The sequence below is a fragment of the Pan troglodytes genome, chromosome 19 (genome assembly GCF_028858775.2).
Source record: "Pan troglodytes isolate AG18354 chromosome 19, NHGRI_mPanTro3-v2.0_pri, whole genome shotgun sequence".
Taxonomy (NCBI): domain Eukaryota; kingdom Metazoa; phylum Chordata; class Mammalia; order Primates; family Hominidae; genus Pan; species Pan troglodytes.
In genome coordinates this window covers 31359621-31379290 of record NC_072417.2, presented here as the reverse complement: position 1 = coordinate 31379290, position 19670 = coordinate 31359621, and the positions used below count along the sequence as shown (strand labels likewise).

Below are 19670 nucleotides of genomic sequence, written 5' to 3'. Positions count from 1 at the left end.
TGCCCAGAGTCACACAGTGGACCCAGGGCTCCTGCCTCTCCATCCAGGGCTTTATTGCTCTTTTTCTGGAGTGCTCCCAGCACAGTGAGGCCTTGCTACCTATGAAAGTGGTCCACGAGTCGGTGTCTGCACAGATGCTGCTGTTGATCACTGATACTAGCCAGTCAAACAACCTGTTGGGGGAAGAGAGTGGACTCTGGTGAGAGGGTCTGGCTGAGTCAAAGGGGTGGTAAAATTGCTCCCCCCATCAGGGTGCTACACCCTGGGGGGCCCTTGTATTCTGAGCCTGACAGGTCAAAGGCCAAATCCTCTCCTCTTGCTTCCGGCCTATCACATCTTGACCTACTACAGATGCAGGCTATGGGCATGCATGTTCCCAGGTACACACAAACCTGGCATGTCCTTATGGGAAGACTGAGCACAGGACAAGCTCAGCTCCTAGGCTGGGCAGGGAATCAGTCGAGCTCAGTCACATGGCTCAAGACCCAGCTAGTGTCTTGGGAAGGGGCAGATGGGCCTGGGTGTGGTTTGTAAATAACTGAGTTCATTGAACACCCCTGCAAAACTCTACCGGTGGAGCCCAGAGCTCAAGGCCCCACCATACCCCCTGATGTAGTTCTGCACAAGTGGGCCCCCAGTCCCGAGGTCAACAATGGCATCCTCCACTCTAGAACCGGCCCCAGCCCAGAGAAGATGAGACTACCACACAAGACGCTGACACTATACAGCACTATACAGGGGTTTCTTCCTTACAATTTTTCTTAAAGTAATTGCTCTGCAACTTTTTTCCCTTCAGTAAATAAACTGGCTCTTTTTGCAACAGGGGCTGTGCAAATGTCCTGTGGTCAGAAGCTCACTCTGTGTTCATCACACTTTATCTGCTCATCTTGGAGTGACTTGTAGGCAAAGGCTTTAAAAGCCTTTGACCTCAAATTGTGACCTGAAATTAGCTTTGAGGCAGTGGTAACTAGTCTCTTGCTGAAATGGATTTAGTCTGGCCTCAGCTGCCCTGGACCATTTTCAACTCAGACGATCTGGTTCCCCCAGCAGAGCTTCTCAGGCTATTGGCTCTTTGTGGCGTTTATGAAAGCAGGGGACCCTCTCCCCAGAAAGGTGCCCAAGGTCTCATGTGCACATGCACACACATACACTCATTCTGGCTCATCTCAGAGGATTCTGGGCCCCTGAAGCCCTTACAAGGCCTGCTGAAGAATCTCAGAACTCAAGGTGAGAGATCATCCTTAACCACATGGCCAGAGGGTGGAGGTACCCATGTAACCTACCAGAAAAGGCCAGGACCCCACCTTCACCACTGTGCTACATGCTGTGGGCTGAGCCTCTGGCTTTACCACAATCTATCAAACTCCTAGGTGATGTACAAAGGCACAGGGAGACAGAGAGGCCCATTCAGCCAAGGATCTGAAGCAGGAACTGCGAAGGCTCTAGATCACCTTTGGGGCCTGCCTTGCCAGCAGACAGCTGAGCAGGTTCTCTTCACCTTGCTGAGGCTAAAGCAGCCTCCTGAACTTTAATAATGAGCTGAATTCTGGCCAGGAATGTAGCAACTTTCCCACTCAGAAAGAGGCCACAGACGCTGCTTGGTGAAACCTGGGAGCCATGCCCTGATGTGTCCAGGGGTTTGAGGAGCAGGGAGAGGAACCAGTCTGTCTTATCTCCCACCCTGGGCCTGTGCCTATTGCCTGATGTTGTCTGGCCCAACCCCGGACAGGAAGAGCACTTGTTGGGGTCCTCCCCAACAAGGGGCCAGAGTAACTGCTCACCGCGCATAGATCAGTTTGGCCAGGCAGTCTCTACGGGTGTCACACTCGGCTCGGGCGCAGGGCTTCCGGAACACCTGCTGCTGTCTGCCTGCCCTGATGGTTCTAATCTGCACCATCTCCAGCAGCATGTCCTCTGGGAGCCCCAGCAGCGAGGCTGCCGTCCTGACAGAGTCTGGGAGGGGCAAATCCTCTTTAGGCAAATCACTCTCCATCCAGTCCTCTTCACGAGGCACTGTGAAGTCATCACAGCGGGACCATGACTTCCCCAACTGGACAGAAGAAACCTAAGTTCTGATCAGTGAAGTGACTCACCAAAGGACTCCATAAACGGCAGTCAGAACTCAAACCCAGCACTTTCATGTACCAGTCCATGCTGCCATGTATGGGACAAATCACTTTACAAACCTCTGACTCATTTTCTCATCTTTAAGATGGGGACGATACTGTCTGCCTTACCAGACAGGGTGAGGAGTAAATGATCCAGGGCCAGGCCCTATGGTGGGTAGCATAAGCAAGGGCATCAGATTCCAATTTTCACCATCCAGCCTTCCACCCAACCCCAGCAATGCTGGCTACCTTCCTGACAGGGCCTGCCCTATCCTACACCCTGACCCTCACACTTGGCATCATCCATCGGCTGGCAGGGCTGGGCTTCATCCTCGGAGGCAGCAAACTGGATATTGCCAAGGTACAGCAGTCCAGCTAGGACCTGGGGGAAAGAAAAGGATGGGTGGGAGTAGGAGAGGGCGTGACGTGGGCCTACTCTGGGAAGGGCCGTTCTGCTGAGTACAATCACGACAGCAGAAGGGCAGCTCCCGATCATGGCCCAGGTGTGCCCATCTCTGCCAGACACAATTCTATACAAGTTACATGCATCGCCTCATTGCATCTTTTCAACAACCTGTAAGGTATGTGCTATGCCACTGCCTATGATAGAGATGAGACTGAGGACACGTGCTTCCCGAGGGGAAGGGTGGGATGAGAACCCAGGCTGACTTCAGATGTCTCCTGGGGCAGCCTGTGGGCCTCCATGCCCGCCCATCCTCTACATTTCTGTCCCCTGCTCTCTAGGAATAGACTGGTGACTGGGGGCAGGGATGCTTCTGTGTGCCTGCTGGAGGCTTGTCTCTGCTTCCTTGAGCCCTTTCCCACTGTCAGGCTTCTGAGAGCCCAGCCTGCTGGAGGCACTGTGACCTTGGTCTGTGTCCGATGGGTGCCCCTTTGCCTTTGTACTAAATGTTCCACACCGACAAGCCCCCTGGGGCTATAGACAGAAGCTCCCCTCACCCCACCAAGGCCCAGCAACTTCAAAACCCTCAGACCCAGCTAGGCATGGTGGCACACGCTTGTAATTCCAGCACTCTGGGAGGCTGAGGCAGGTGGATCACTTGAAGTCAGAAGTTTAAGACCAGCCTGACCAATATGGTGAACCTCCATCTCTACTAAAAATACACACACACACACACACACACACAAAATTAGCTGGGTGTGGTGGCACATGCCTGTAATCCCAGCTACTCGGAGGCTGAGGTAGGAGAATCACTTGAACCCGGGAAGAGGACGTTGCAGTGAGCTGAGATTGTGCCACTGCACTCTAGACTAGGCAACTAGAGTAAAACTCCATCTCAAAAAAAAAAAAAAAAAAAAAAAAAAAGAAAACCACCCTCAGACCTGACACAGGGACCCCACCCACCATTCCTATATGGTCCCAGGCAGGGTGCCTCCATGTGCTACTGGTCTTCCGGCCACAACTTGCTCCAGAAGACTGCCATGCCCACCAGGCAGAAGGGCTGTGGCAGAGGGTCATGCCCACCTCCAAAGCACTCCTGCCCCGACTCCCAGTGTTGTCCACTTATCCTGGGCTTGTCCCCAGGTGCTGTCCTTCTGTCAAGTTCTTACCTGGCAGTGTCTGAGCAGCCCCCATCTGGAGGTGAGGGTCACTTTCCACTGCATTGCTACCTCCCTGAAGTGGCCTCCCTTTCTCGACTGCCAGGCCATCCTATCTATCCCCTCCTGCTGCTCTAGAGGGTGAGGAAGATGAGAGGAGGTAGTCAGCTCTGTCAGCAAAGACAGAAGGGAGGCCCCCCTAGTGTGACTGAGAGGAGCCCAGCTCACCTGGGGCAGTCTCATGTTCCAGAGGATGACGGGGCACGGGTTGGGGGAAGACAGAGAGGGTAGGAATTTGGAATTACTATGTCTGGTACTCTGTATCACCACTTAGTGGTATCTGACCTTGGGCACGTCACTTTACCTCTCTGGTTTTCTCAGGCATAAAGGGAAATAAACACACACAGAGGACTGTTTAAAAAACTAAGTGAGCAGAGAAGCGTGAACATGACTTGTAAGTTTTAATGTACTAGACAAGCAAGGCGGTAGCACTAGTTCTCTCTTCTGATCATGCGGTACCTTGCTCTCTGCCCCCATGGATCACTTACTGCATTCTGTACTCTAGCACTGTGTATGCATCACTGTTCCTTATGCCCCGTCCACCCCACCACCTGGTCTCCAGCCTCAGCAGAACAGAGGTGACTGATTCCTTGGAGGTAGCACAGAGGGGCCCAAAGTCCTAGATCCTCAGGGAAAGACCAACTCCAAGTCCAGGGAAAATCTCTATGAAAAGGGCTGCCCGTCATCTCTGCCAAACATAAGTAATGTGGCTTTTCTTCTGACCTTAAAGATGTTGTTCTGGGTAGGGGTGTCAATGCCCAAATGGAGCATGGCCTCTCTGGTCACCTCAAAACAATCCTCTGAAAAAGAATCCAAGTTCGGGGCAGAGGTCAGCAGCAGCAAGATGCGAGGGAGGCAGGCTCTGTACAGAGTGGGTGGGTGATGCTGGGTCAGCGCAAGGTGCTGGATGGGGCTCCCCTTACCTTCTAAGCTCCTCTCTGGGTTGGGCAGCCAGGAGAAGGCAGCTCCCTCAGGAAGGTGCCACTGGAGCCTCTCGTCCTCACTGGCTCCTTTGCAAATCTGTGGAGAAGGGTAGGTGGGAGGCTGGGTAGGGGGTTTGAGAAAAGCCCAGGCCTGCATAGGCATGGGGTTGGGATAAGAGGAGAGTTGGTAGCAACATCACAAGGCTCAGAGGTCCCTTCCGAGAGCCCAGGGCAGGTATGGGGGCAAAAGATGCCGTAAACATAGCCCTGGATGTCTCCAATCTGATGCAAAAGAACCTTGCTCTAGGGAAACCTGCAGTCTGGTGAAAAAAGGACAACTCCTGCCCAGGGAGTCCATCGTCTTGACGTGGGAGGCATACCCATCACCTAAGGATGCTCCGATTTTGAGAGAAAGGGAGATATCCTATCCATGCCTTGGGGGACTCCCAGTCCGATGGAAAAGGCACAACTCTAGGGAAGCCCTTGTTCTGTTAGCGACAGATGCCATTCTAGGAGAGCCCTTAAAATGATAAGAGTGACATGGCTTCCACCCTAGAGATACAGTCCCAGCCTCAAGGACCTTCTGGTCTGATGGAGGAGGTAAAACATACTCCCAGGCCACAACTGTGCTGGGAGCCAAGGTGCAGTGTGAGGCAGAAGTGTTGCATGTAAAGTCTGCAGGATAAAGTGGTGGCTCCATCAAAAGCTAGGTGAAGGAACCAGGCATGGAGCATTCTGGGGGGTGGGGGGTTGAAAAACACGGACCCATCCCTGTCCTGCATCTGGGGGGCTGTGGCCCCATTTGGCACAAACCTGATAGAAGATGTGGAAGTTCCTCTCACTGGAAGCCTGGCAGGCCACTCGAGTTTTCTCTAGGAGGTAGGTCTGGACTGCGGCTCCAGTCATTTGCTGAGCCCTGGGACACACACAGGCCAGAGCCCGTTAGTTGCCCATTCATTCCATAGCCATGTCTGGCAATCTGGGTGTGCCAGATTGCCTGCTACCTGGCAACTCCCTGCCAAGCTCTTCCACTTAGCCAATGGGCATTGAGGGGTGGGGACCACTCAGAATGTCCTTGGGTGTCGTGGAATATTCCCCTGCATCTAGCTCAGGTGGGCAGGGCCAAGGCCTCTGCACATCACTTTGCTCTACCCCAAGACAGGAGTCGAAGTCTCAGCCTCAAGCTCAGGGATATGGTCCAAAGAGGTGGCAATTTAGCTTGAAGTCCCTAAGCAAGAGTAAAAGCCAGGAGGAACCCAGGCCTGAATAAGCGCACTGCCCCAGGGTTCCCCAAGGGGAGAGGAGCTATAGTTCTCCAGGTGCAAAGATCACCCTCAGAGCTCACACCTGAGGTAAAGGGCATGCACCAGGAGGAGCAGGGTTTTTGCCCATAGGGGTGGCCCAGGCCAGATACTGCCCCAGCCACTTTCAACCTCCCCAATCCCGTCCTCCCACTAGCCAGGGCAACAGCAGCTATTACCTGTTCAGCTGGAGCTGGATGAACTTCCCAAAGCGACTGCTGTTGTTATTCCTCAGTGTACACGCATTCCCTACAGATCACACCTGTGTTTATTTCACTCCCCTGGGTTTGCAGAGTCCTCATAAGCCAAGGTGGCTGCAGGTCTCTGGAGGTCATGTTCCCGTGCTCAAGTCACCTAAAGGCCCCTTTGTTGGTTTTCATGTCATAGGGGACAGGACTAGAAAATGGGCCCTCATGCTTTAGCAAGTGGGATTCAGGGGAGTTAGAAGAACTTCCTGGCAAGAAATTGGAATGAGCAAGCCTAGGCAGTCAGGGACCTTTCTTTGAAGGGAAAGGTCAAAAACAATCAGCTGTCACTACTGACTTTAGACAGGAAGGCACATCTGGGTTCCAGTGCCAACACAAACACTAATCACCTTGTATCCCTTAACAAGTACCCTTCATTGAACCATCAGGAAACTGGATAGAAAGACAGAATTTGGACGAGCTAAGCCACCAGGTCTTCTCCAGCACGACTGTTACGTGTGCCTAGGCTGGAGCGAGGAAGAGGACTGAACGACATTACCTCTGTTAGAATGATGCTAAGGAGTACCAGGGAGAGGTTGGGGATCTGAGGCAGTGAAGGATACACTCATCCTCCACCCCCACCCAAGGGAGGGTCTCAAAGCACTGTCCCTCTCCCTGGAAGGTGGAAAATCCCAGAGGAAATGGGACTGAGATACTGTGCAAAGGAGCCCAAGCTCACCAAAAGCTTCCATGACAGGGTTGGAGTTCAGGATCCTCTGTTCTATCCTCTCTGCAATCTTGTGGCTCTCCCAAGATGCAGGTGAGGCGGCCACCACAGCATAGAAATTCATCAGGCAGCGAGACGTCCATGTCTGTGGCAGAAACAGCCCTGTGGGAGCTGTATCTATGTTCCCACCCACTTCTGAGCCTGCCTGAGAGAACAGTGCCCACCAGAGCTCTCTTCTCCACCAGTGTGTTGCTGACAAAATGGGTGAAGGCAGAATTCAACCCTGGCCTCAGGCAAGGCACTTCCTCTACCTGTGTTTGTAAAATGGGAGTAGACATCTGTTTCTCTCAGCTCTGTGGCAGACACTGAGCTATCGAGGCTTTCTGTGTATGTTTTTTTGCAAACTCTGCAAAGGTGTGATTATACAATTGTTTATAAAACAATAAAACCAAAGCATAGAAATTTAAAAATTTATTAAAAATCATGCATCTACTCAATGACAGGGCTCCAATTTATACCCAAGCAGTCTAACTTTTTTTTTCCGAGACGGAGTCTCATCTTGCCTCCCAGGCTGGAGTGCAATGGCACAATCTCGGCTCACTGCAACCTCTGCCTCCTGAGTTCAAGCGATTCTCCTGCCTCAGCCTCCCAAGTAGCTGGGATTACAGGCGCGTGCCACCACGCCTGGCTAATTTTTTATATCTTTAGTAAAGACAGGGTTTCACCATGTTGGTGAGTCTGGTCTTGAGCTCCTGACCTCGTAATCTGCCCACCTTGGCCTCCCAAAGTGGGATTACAGGTGTGAGCCACCGCACCTGGCCCCAAGCAGTCTAATTTTAATTCATACTCTTTTGTTCTTAATCAGCTGAAGTGAGGTATACTTTCATTTTAACTTCTAATTGTTTGTGGCTAGGACATAGAAATACACTGTCTTTACATATTGACCTCATATCCTATCACCTCACTAAACGCTCTACAACTTTTTAGTTGCAGTAAGGTGGCAACTTACTTTGTTGATTCTTTAGATTTTTCTTTGGGATCAGAGATATTTCTATCTTCTGAAAGACTTTATGTAGAACTGGTAACATTTCTTCCTTAAATGTTTGGTAGAATTCACAAGTCAAGCCACCAGGGCCTAGAGCTTTCTCTGTGGGAAGGCTTTTAACTATGACTTCAATTTCTTTCAGAAATAGGGGCTATTCAGGTTCTTTTTCTTCTTGTGTGATCTTCAGCAGTTTGTGTTTCTCAAAATATTTCTCCATTTCATCTAAATTGTATAATTTCTTGGCATAAAGTTATTCAAAATATTATCTTAATCTGTAAGATCTATATTGATGTCTACTCTTTCATTCCTGATACTGGTGATTTACATCTTTTTTCTCTTTTTATAAGTCTGACTGGAGAGTTATCATTTTTTTTGTTTGTTTGTCTTCTTTAGAGGCAAAATCTTGCTGTCACCCAGGATGGAGTGCAGTGGCACGATCTCGGCTCACTGCAACCTCTGCCTCCGGGGTTCAAGTGATTCTCCTGCCTCAGCCTCCTGAGGAGCTGGGACTACAGGAGCTCGCCACCATGCCCAGCTAATTTTTGTATTTTTAGTAGAGACAGGCTTTCACCATGTTGGTCAGGCTGGTCTCTAACTTCTGACCTCAGGTGATCCACCCACCTTGGCCTCCCAAAGTGCTGGATTACAGGCGTGAGCCACTGCACCCAGTGAGAGTTATCATTTTATTCATCTTTTCGGAGAAAAGTCTTTTATTTCATTAATTTTTCTATTTTATTCATCTTTACTTTTTCCCTTCTTCTGCATACTTTGGGTTTATTCTGTTCCCCTCTAGCTTCTTAAGGTATGCCACAGACTGAATTGTGTTCCCCTCAAATTCATATTTTGAAGCCCTCACTCCCAATGTGACTGCATTTGGAGAAGGGATCTTTGGGAGGTAATTAAGATTAAATAAGGTAATGAGGCCAGGTGCGGTGGCTCACGCCTGTAATCCCAGCACTTTGGGAGGCCAAGGTGGGTGGATTGCCTGAGTTCAGCAGTTCAAAACCAGCCTTGACCAACATGGTGAAACCCTGTCTCTACTAAAAATACAAAAATTATCTGGGTGTCATGGCATCCACCTGTAATTCCAGCTACTAGGGAGACTGAGGCAGGAGAATCGCTTGAACCGGGGAGGCGCAGGTTGCAGTGAGCTGAGCTCGCACCGTTGCACTCCAGCCTGGGCAACAATAGCGAAACTATCTCAAAAAAAAAAAAAAAAAAAAAAAAAAAGAGGTAATGAAGATGTTGTGCTTTCATTTTAATTTATTAGTTCAAAATATTTTCTAATACCGACTTGGTAATGAAATTTCAGACAAGGCTGGACACAGTGGCTCACGCCTGTAATCCCAGCAATTTGGGAGGCTGAGGCGAGCTGATCACTTGAGGCCAGGAGTTTGATACCAGCCTGGCCACCATAGTGAAACTATAACGTCTCTACTAAAAATACATAGTCTCTACTAAAAATACAAAAATTAGCCAGGTGTGGTGGCATGCACCTGTAATCCCAGCTACTCAGAAGGCTGAGGCAAACGAATCACTTGAACCTAGGAGGTGGAGGTTGCAGTGAGCTGAGATCACACCACTGCACTCCAGCCTGGGCCAGAGGATCTCAGAGAAAAAAAAAAAAAAAAAAATATATATATATATATATATATATATATGTGTATATATGTATATACATAAAAGTATGTATATATATATCTGTCTCCTTAGAAGATAATCACTAAGGCAAAAATGGTAACAATGGTGACAGCATAGCATCATTAAAATGCTGAATTTAATCAAAGGCAATAAAAAAAGGAACTAAGATCACACGGAACAATTTAAAAAATAAGATGGTAGATTTAAACCCAGGCATAGTGAGATAGATAGACAGATAGATTTTTTTTTCTTTATAGTATCATTGTGATTTTATCTTTTACCCATAGGAGATTTAGAAGTGCATTGTTTAATTTCCCAATGTTTTAGGATTTTCTAGGTGTCTTTGTTATTTATTTCTAGTTCAATTCTATTCAGCTCAAGGAACATAGTTTGTATCATTTTAATCTTTTTGTTTTTTGTTTTTAGACAGAGTCTTGCTTGCTCTGTGTGAGTAAACTAGGACTACAGGCACAAGCCACCACGCTTGGCTAATTTTTGTATTTTTTTGTAGATATGGGTTTTCCCCACATTTCCCAGGCTGGTCTTGAACTTAAGCAATCCATCAGCCTTGGCCTCCCAAAGTGCTGGGATTACAGGTGTGAACCATTGTGCCTGGCCTCAAAATGTAGTTTTGATTTTATATATTTTTCCTTTCAATGAGAGCAGATTTTACTTCATGTATTTTGAAACTGTAATTAGGTACACACCTGTTTAGAAATGTTTTCTTGATGAATTCACCCATTTATCATTATGAAATGTCTCATCTTATCCTTAGCAACATTGCTTGTTCTAATGTAACCACTTCAGCTTTCCTTTATGGGTGTTAGGATGTTATATTTTTTCCCATCCATTTAGTTTGAACTTATCCACGAGTAGACCACTTATATTTATCGTAATTGTCACTATGCCTGGGTTTAAATCTACCATCTTATTTTTTTAAATTGTTCCATGTGATCTTAGTTCCCTTTTTTCTTATTGCCTTTGATTAAATTTGGCATTTTAATGATTCCATTCTATCATATAAGCATTGTTACCATTTGTGCCTTATAGTGATTATCTTCTAAAGAGACAAAAAAAATAAAAGATTTTACATCTGTGATGCTGAAACTTACCCCTTTGTGTAGATCCAAATATTTATCTGGTTTTCATATTCTTTTGCACTAAAGAATTTATCACTTCTTGCAGTGCAAGTCTGCAGGCAATGAATTCCCTCAACTTCTATTTGTCTTAAAGTCTTTATTTCACTTTCATTGTTGAAAAATATTTTTGCTGATAACAGAATTCTAAGTTGACAGATTTTTTTCTTTCAGCACTTTAAAGGTGTCACTTTTATCTGTGGGCTTACAGTTTTTGTCAAGATTCCTATGGTCATTCTTATCTTTGTTCATTTTTATGTAATATTTATTTTCCTGGCTTCCTTTAAGATTTTTTTTCCTTTTTTTTGAGACAGAGTTTCACTCTGTCATGATCTTGGCTCACTACAACTTCCTCCTCCTGGGTTCAAGCAATTCTCCCACTTCAGCTCCCAAGTAGCTGGGATTTCAGGCACCTACCACCATGCCCTGCTAATTTTTTGTATTTTTAATAGAGACAGGATTTCACCATGTTACCCAGACTGGTCTCAAACTCCTGACCTCAAATGATCCGCCTGCCTCAGCCTCCCAAAGTGCTGGGATTACAGGCGTGAACTACTGCACTTGGTCCTTAAGATTTTTTTCTTATATTTAGTTTTCAGCACTTTGACCATAATGTGCCTAAATGTGTTTTCTTTGTATTCATTCTACTTGGCATTTTTTGAGCTTCTTGGATCTGTGCTTGCCATCTTTGGTTAATTTTGTAAAAATATTACTTTTGACCCATGTCCTCTCTCTACTCCTAGGACACCAATTACAAGTACAGTTGACCCTTCAAAACACGTGTTTGAATTGCATGGGTCCACTTATACGTGGGTTTTTTTTTTTCAATAAATCTCTCCTGCCTCCCCTTCTATTATACTTCCACTACCTCTGCCACCTCTGAGACAGCAAGACCAAGCAAGACTGTCCTCTTCCTCCTCAGCCTACTCTAAGTGAAGATGACAGTGATGAAGACCTTTATGAGGATCCACTTTCACTTAAGTAGTAAATATATTTCTTCCTTCTGACTTTCTTAATTTCATTTCTCTAGCTTATTTTATTGTAAGAATACAGTATATAAGACATATAACACACAAAATATGTACTGACTGTTATGTTATTTGTCAGGTTTCCAGTCAACAGTAGTTAATCAGCAGTTAAATTATACGCAGATTTTCAATTGCGTGGGGAGTTGGTGCCCCTAACCTCTGCATTGTTCAATGGCAGACCATTTGATATTGTACTACAGTTCTTGGATGCAATTTTCTTTGTTTTTCAATTTGGATAATTTCTATTCACCAACTGTTAAGTTCACTAATGCATTCTTTTGCATGTCTAGTCTGTTGATATGCCCAAAGATTTATCATGTTTTAAATTTTTATCATCTCTATTTGATTCTTTATAGTTTCCACCTCTCTGCTGAAAGACTGGAGGAATCTTTTCTGGAGACACCAATAAGCTCATGGGAAAAGTTATGGCCATTCAGGGATCCCACAAGTTTAAAAAGCTACTTACAGTGAGGCCCCATTGGTTGACAATCTTGTACGTAAACACAGATTCTAATCAGTTGTTTAATGCCTTATTTTCAAATATGAACAGACACTCTAGGATCATTATTTCATAAGCCTCTTTTACGTGAAATGACAAATATCATAAATGTTAGAAAAAAACTAGAATGTAGAATTAAAATTTTTAACAAATATTCAAAGTTCCAAAGAATTGGAAGGTAAAGAAAAGAATACCTCTCAGAAGATTAAAAAAATAAAGAGAAAGGAGGATAGGTGAGAAAAACATGATTACACAACTAACCAAATTTCCTCACAGAAGTTCCAGAAGGAGAAAACAGGGGAGGAAATTATTAGATATAACACAAAAATACTTTCCTGAACAAAAGGACATGAGTTTCCAAGTTAAAAAGACCCACACAAAGTACCCAGCATAATAAGTGAAGAAAGGCTATACCACAACACATCACTGTGAATTTTAATACCTAAAACCTTTGGGGAAAAAAAAAAATCACCATTATGGACTGGCTCTCTCAACAGCAATATATGAAAATAAAACCTCGGCCAGGCACAGTGCCTCATACCTGTAATCCCAGCACTTTGGGAGGCCGGGGAGGGCAGATCACGAGGTCAAGAGATCGAGATCATCTTGGCCAACATGGTGAAACCCCATCTCTACTAAAAATACAAAAATTAGCTGGGTGTGGTGGTGCATGCCGGTAGTTCCAGCTACTCGGGAGGCTGAGGCAGGAGAATTGCTTGAACCCGGGAGGCGGAGGTTGCAGTGAGCCAATCAAAAAAAAAAAAAAAAAAAAAAAAGAAAAAGAAAAAAGAAAATAAAGTCTCTATATTCAGAAAGAAAATTATTTCTAACCTGGAATTATAAAACCCAGCCAAAATATCAATCAGATTCGAGGCAGAATAGACATTTTCAGATGTGCAACAATTTGCCCTCCACGTACCTTGTTCAGGAAACCACTAAAGAATATGGTTTGGACGGGCGTGGTGGCTCACGCCTGTAATCCCAGCACTTTGGGAGGCCGAGGCAGGTGGATCACGAAGTCAGGAGTTCAAGACCAGCCTGGCCAAGATGATGAAACTCCGTCTCTACTAAAAATACAAAAATTAGCCGGGCGTGGTGGCAGGCGCCTGTAATCCCAGCTACTTGGGAGGAGGCTGAGGCAGAGAACTGCTTGAACCCAGGAGGCGGAGGTTGCAGTGAGCCGAGATCACACCACCTGCACTCCAGCCTAGGTGACACTGCGAGACTTGGTCTCAAAAAAAATAAAAATAAAAATAAAAGAATATGGTTCATAAAAACAAAACAAGGCAGTAAATGAAGAAAAAGAAAGCCATGGAGACTAGGCGTGGTGGCTCATGCCTGTAAACCCAGAACTTTGGGAGGCCAACGCGGGAAGATCACTTGAGGCCAGGAGTTCAAGACCAGCCTGGCCAACATGGTGAAACCCCACTCTACTAAAAATATAAAACTTAGCAGGTCAGGCGTGATGGCTCACACCTGTAATCCCAGCAATCTGGGAGGCCGAGGTGAGTGGATCACGAGGTCAGGAGATCGAGACCATCCTGGCTAACACAGTGAAACCCGTCTCTACTAAAAATACAAAAAATTAGCCAGGCGTGGTGGCGGGCGCCTGTAGTCCCAGCTACTCGGGAGGCTGAGGCAGGAGAATGGTGTGAACCCGGGAGGCAGAAGTTGCAGTGAGCCAAGATTGTGCCACTGCACTCCAGCCTGGGCAACAGAGCGAAACTCCGTCTCAAAAACAACAACAACAACAACAACAAAAACTTAGCTGGGTGTGGTGGTATGCATCTGTAATCCCAGCTACTCGGGAGGCTGAGGCATGAGAATTATTGGAACTGGGGAGGCGGAGGTTGCAGTGGGCTGAGATTGTGCCACTGCACTCCAGCCTGGGCGACAGAAACCCTGTCTCAAAAAATAAAATAAAATAAAATAAAATAAAGAGAACGCTATGGGCTCCTGCCATGGGGGATTTATCCTAGGACAGATGGGAATCTGGGGATGTGCAGAAGCAAAGAAGCTTCCATGCAACAGCTGTGTGGCAGCAGCCCTCAGTAGGCACCAATCCAAACAGAAGAAAAGATGTGGTCTGAGAGCTCTAGGAAGGGTATCTCCAATGAAAGAAGCTGATTTGCTTGCCAGTTTGACAGGTGTTTTCCAGATTTGGTGACAAGTCTGGTAATGAGTTAATAATGGTATATAAAAATTAAACAAGTGAAAAAATGGGGCAATTATTTATTTATTATTTATTTTACTTGCCCCACTTTTTCACTGGTTTAGTTTTTGTACACCACTATTAAACAGGGAAAACAGAGGGAAAATAAAAATTATGCAAGAATATATAGTATATTATATGGCTCTGCTATGCATATACACATGACCATAACCATGTAAATACTACTTATTAACTTAATTAGAAATTATGAAATAATTATATACAGAATATGTATTTTGAGGGCAGGGAAATAAGGGTTAAATCCTCATCAAAGTAGGAAGTGAACAGATAAGGTCCAAAACCAAAAAGTCAGTAACAATATAAGCAGTAGTTTAAAAATACGGATGTAAACACCCAAATAAACTGATAAAAGATGTGCAAGTAACTGCATCTGGAGACAGGGAACAAGGCTGAAAGACAAGGAGCAGGTTTGCTGTTTTTCTTTATAAGCCTTGTAGTATTGCTTGATTTTTTGAACTATGTAACTACATTACTATTCATTAAAAATAAATTTTTGAAAATATACCAGGCCCAGCCCAGGGCTACAGTGGCTGCTCAATAAAGGGTTACCAAGCTCTCTGGTTGAATGAGTCTTGGGCCAGGTTCAGCTTCAGGTCCCCAGAGCAATTCTGGGGGACAAGGCTTCGTTGAGAAGCTGGGCATAAGCCACTTCACTAGCCACCTTGATATAGCTCCTAGAGATCCCCTCCTAACCCAAGTCCAAGCCCTCATCCCTGCAACTTACTGTCTTTGTTTTCTTGTCTGTCTCTCTCAGCAGACTAAGTGCCCCCTGAAAGCTACATGTTGCATTTTTCATCCCCCTGCCACCCCTCAGTGCCCAGCCAGAAGCCTAGAACCTGGTAAGTTCTCAGTGTTCAGCAATTCTCATATGTGAGTGAAGGCAGGAGGAGTTTATGGTCCAAAGAGTTCCTCATGAAGGTAAAAGTGTGGTGGAAAGGGTGAGGCAGCTGGGTGAGGCTTGTCAAGAAGGTGGCAAGGCCTTGGCCAATAGTCTCCTTTGACCAGCTGTGCAACTCCCCACTCATCTGTATGCAACATCCTGTCTCACCTGTTGTGGTTTTGCTACCCAGAAGGCCACGTGGCCATACCAGGAGCTTCTGTCCTCCCCAACACCTGGCCCAATATACTGCCCTTGCCACCATGCGCAACCCAGAGGGTTCAGGTGGTTTACTCCAATAAACTTTTTCCCACAAGAACCCCAGCTACTTTGGAGGAGCACTGCCACATGCCAAGCATGCCACCAGGTGCCATATGTACAGTGACTCATTTAACTCTCACAGAAGTCCTATGAGTCAGGTGTTGGTCCTCCCTTCCCTTCCATTTTACAAGTGGAAGAACTGAGAGCTTTGCAGAAGCTAAGTACTTTTCTGATGTGTTCTTAACCACTATGCTGGAATCCCCAGCAGCTGACTTTTGTTTCCAGTGGTGTCAAGAGCTGGGAGACACTTTCGATGAGAAAATAAGGCTTAGAAAGGAAGCTTCATTCCTATTTCACCCAGGGTGATGGCAGAGCTTGCAGTAGAGCCTGGACTGGAATCCTGTCTCTTGACTTCCGGCTCAGTGCTAGCCCACCATTGTGCACCAACCCCAGCTTCAGCCAGCCTATGTGGGAATGATTAGGAAGCAAACAACTCCACAAGGAAGGCCAAGGAATGACCCCTGCCTCCCTGTCCACCCAGCCAGACATGAGTTGACAGGATGGGAAAGACGTCTTCCTACCTTTCCAGCACCACTCTCTCCACTGACAACAATAGACTGGTTGACTGGTTCAATCAGGCTCTTGACATTCCTGTAGGTCTGTTCACCCACAGTGAACACATGGGGCTTCAGTTTCTGGAACATCAAGGAGTGAAAGGTCATGTGAGGGAATGCCTGTTTTTCAATGATGACTGAGCCAATGATGACTGAGATGGGGAGGCTGCCAATAGCAGTGGTGGGATGCTTCCTCCAGAAAAATTTTCTGGATGTCACACTGTTATGCCCAACTTTAGAACCCCTATGTTGGCTTTACCTACTCATTTTCTCTCAGCCTAGAAGCAGGGCTAGCCTTGACCAGTTTATGACATTAACACTTTATACTCCCATCTTATCTTGCTTTAATTGTCTTATCCTTCTGCTTATTACTTCATATTACTATAATTTGCAATTTACAAAGTTCATATAAATTACTAAGAAGTCTGTCCACTAATTGGAAATATAACCCTATTTTATAGATAAGGAATGTGAGGTTCAGAGTTAAATAACCTTGCAAGGCCACTCAGCAAGTAAGTATATCCATGTGATTTAAATTCCAAAGCCACTGTTCCCCTTTTCTTCAACAACTATTAACTGTCTTCAATGTACTAGGCATCAATCAAGCTGGATGCTGAGGAAACATAGGGGACTACGACTTGGCTTTTACTTTTCAGGAGGCAGGGCAGACAGCAGACAGGGCTCTCAGGACAGACTTCCCCTGGATTCCAACTGGATACCTCATCATGCATGAACTTCTGGAGGGCCACGCCATCTCCACAATGCCTAGCTAACCCAGCCAGCAGTGATCACTTACCCACAGCTTGCTGAGGGAGAAGGCAACTGTTCCATATGGCGTCAGAGCCACTCCTCTCTACACCTGCCCTTGCCCCAGCCACCTATCACCTGGAGGGATACAAAGCCTCCAACTGTTGTCTCTGCCTCCTGCCTCACCTTCTTGAACCCAACTCCCACAGTAATTATTCGTCTAGTGGGTTCTGTTCCCAGTCCCACCTCTACCTGGATGAAGATGCTCTGCAGATTCTCTCTGCCTGCTATGGTGCTTCAGACTCTTCACAAACAACCCTGGCTTTCTCGTCTTCCTGCTCTCATCTACTCCCTCTTGCCCCCAAGACCTCCCTCCTGCCAGCAAGTTTTCTCTCACCTCTCCCTGAATGCATCATGCACTTTTACACCAACAAGCTCATTATCTGTCTGTACCTCCACCACCCCACCCCAAATAACTTATCCTTTTCTCAGTAAAAGAATAAGTTACTTTCCTCAGTAGAGATAACCATATGCTGAATTTTCCAGGGCAATCCTTATCGTGTATAATTTCATTCTTTACTAAAAAGGTAGTTTTGCTGGACTCAGTGGCTCATGCCTATAATCTCAGCACTTTGGGAGGCTACGGCAGGTGGATCACTTGAGGTCAGGAGTTTGAGACCAGCCTGGCCAACATGGTGAAACCCCATCTCTACTAAAAACACAAAAATTAGCCGGGCATGGTGGTGGGCACCTGTAGTCCCAGCTACTCGGGAGGCTGAGGCACAAGAATCACTTGAACCCTGGAGGCGGAGGTTGCGGTGAGTCAAGATCGCACTCCTGCGCTCCAGCCTGGGTGACAGGGAGAGACTCAGTCTCAAAATAAATAGGGCCGGGTACGGTGGCTCACACCTGTAATTCCAGCGCTTTGGGAGGCCAAGGTGGGTAGATCACCTGATGTCAGGAGTTTGAGACCAGCCTGACCAATATGCCTACTAAAAATACAAAATTAGCCAGGTGTGGCGGCATATGCCTGTAATCCCAGCTACTCAGGAGGCTGAAGCAGGAGAATTGCTTGAACTCAGGAGGTGGAGGTTGCGCTGAGCCCAGATCATGCCATTGCACTCCAGCCTGGGCAATAAGACTGAAACTCCATCTCAAAATAAATAAATAAATAAATAAATAATAATAAAAAATAAAAAGATAGTTTGTTAAATACACAAATATATAATACCTTTATAAATCCTTTCCTGTTAATAAAACCGCAAACAAGAAAAAAAAATCCTTTCTCTTATGTCTCTATTTTAGGTTCCAAACTCAGTTAAACAAATATTTATTTATTCCCCACTTTGCACCTTCTGTCCTGTAATCAGTTCTTCATGGTTCAAAATTCTGCCAGCTCCTATTGGGCAGGCCGTGGCACTAGCAGACTCTGAATGACCACATTGCTGGTGAATAGATGAATAAGGACAGGGGTAACTGCAAAGAGGTTTAGCGGGAGGTAGAGGAGCCCTGAGGCCACAGGCAGCGGCAGAGCCTTACCTGGGGCTGAGGCGCAGCATGGTACTCTCTCATTAGCTCAGGCGAGTAGAGCTGAGGAACAGGCTTGAAGGGGTTCAAGGCTACCAGGGTGCAGCCAGCATTGGTGTAGAATGTGTCTGCCATGTACCGGGCCTGCAGGCACCTCAGGACTGAGGCAGAGATGCCTTTAGCAAACTCGGGCTCAAATATAGTCAAACCACACACACAGACACACATCTACTTAAGTAACAGCCCTCTTTCTGCAATTAGCCAAGAATCATTAAATCCCAGCAGCTCCCTGAAGAAAAGATACAAGATCTAATTAAGATGAGCTCCAAATCTGAAGCAAAGCATGCCCTGGGGAGCCCAGGTGCAGCTGTCATGCTCCCTCAGGTGGAGGTCTGGAGCAGCCCACCTGGCTCCAGATCAGGAGTCCTGCCGACCTCCGTCTGACCTGGAGAAGCTGTGCTGACTACTCTCATCACACCTCCAACCTCCTGGAGATGATACTCCTGAGGAATGGGAGGCCCATACCTGTCTCTAGTGTCACAGGATTCACCCTGGTGAGGTCATCCAGCTTGTACAGCAGGACCTCCCCACCCAGGAACTCCTGCAGGTCTTCTCTGAGGTACTCCCTGGCTTGGCCATCAGACCCCGGATTGTGGCCATTGACCTGGAAGAGATAACATGAAGGTGAGGCCAGGCACAGTGGCTCATGCCTATAATCCCAGCACTCTGGGAGGCCAAGGCGGGCGGGACACAAGGTGAGGAGATCGAGACCATCCTGGCTAACACGGTGAAACCCCGTCTCTACTAAAAAAAATTCAAAAAATTAGCCAGGCGTGGTGGCGGGCACCTGTAGTCCCAGCTACTCGGAAGGCTGAGGCAGGAGAATGGCGTGAACCCGGGAGGCGGAGCTTGCAGTGAGCCAACATTGTGCTACTGCACTCCAGCCTGGGCAACAGAGCAAGACTCTGTCTCAAAAAAAAAAAAAACCCAAAAAACCAAAAAACATGAAGGCCGCGACAGCTGGTACTCAGAACAGCTGGCAGCTACAGAAGGGTGGGAACCTGTATAGTAGAAGGAGACTCTGGTATCATAGTATGGTTGGGTTCAAATTTCAGTTCTGCCTCTTAGTAGCCCTGTGAGCCTGGGTAAGTTACCCTCTTTGAGTCACAGTTTGTTTATTCGTAAATAAAGGAAAATA

The 19670-nt window shown here is 46.5% G+C and overlaps 1 protein-coding gene across 22 annotated transcripts in view; it reads right to left on the bottom strand.

The window, feature by feature from the left end:
* MYO19 (myosin XIX) overlaps nucleotides 1-19670 on the bottom strand; it is a 39049-nt gene that overhangs the window by 13327 nt on the left and 6052 nt on the right. For 8 of the 22 annotated variants that reach the window (XM_063798678.1, XM_063798682.1, XM_063798681.1 and 5 more), the window contains 11 exons: nucleotides 18998-19136; nucleotides 18485-18633; nucleotides 16166-16279; nucleotides 6877-7009; nucleotides 6132-6201; nucleotides 5465-5567; nucleotides 4652-4748; nucleotides 4452-4528; nucleotides 2400-2490; nucleotides 1782-1953; nucleotides 100-173 (listed from right to left, as the gene is read on the bottom strand). In XM_063798678.1, coding sequence (XP_063654748.1) covers nucleotides 100-173; nucleotides 1782-1953; nucleotides 2400-2490; nucleotides 4452-4528; nucleotides 4652-4748; nucleotides 5465-5567; nucleotides 6132-6201; nucleotides 6877-7009; nucleotides 16166-16279; nucleotides 18485-18633; nucleotides 18998-19136 — 1219 coding nt within the window. Of the gene's footprint in view, nucleotides 1-99; nucleotides 174-1781; nucleotides 1954-2399; nucleotides 2491-3680; nucleotides 3798-4451; nucleotides 4529-4651; nucleotides 4749-5464; nucleotides 5568-6131; nucleotides 6202-6876; nucleotides 7010-13132; nucleotides 13281-16165; nucleotides 16280-18484; nucleotides 18634-18997; nucleotides 19137-19670 lie in introns of those variants that run through there. The other 14 variants (XM_063798676.1, XM_016931964.3, XM_063798680.1 and 11 more) reach the window with 7 other exon arrangements.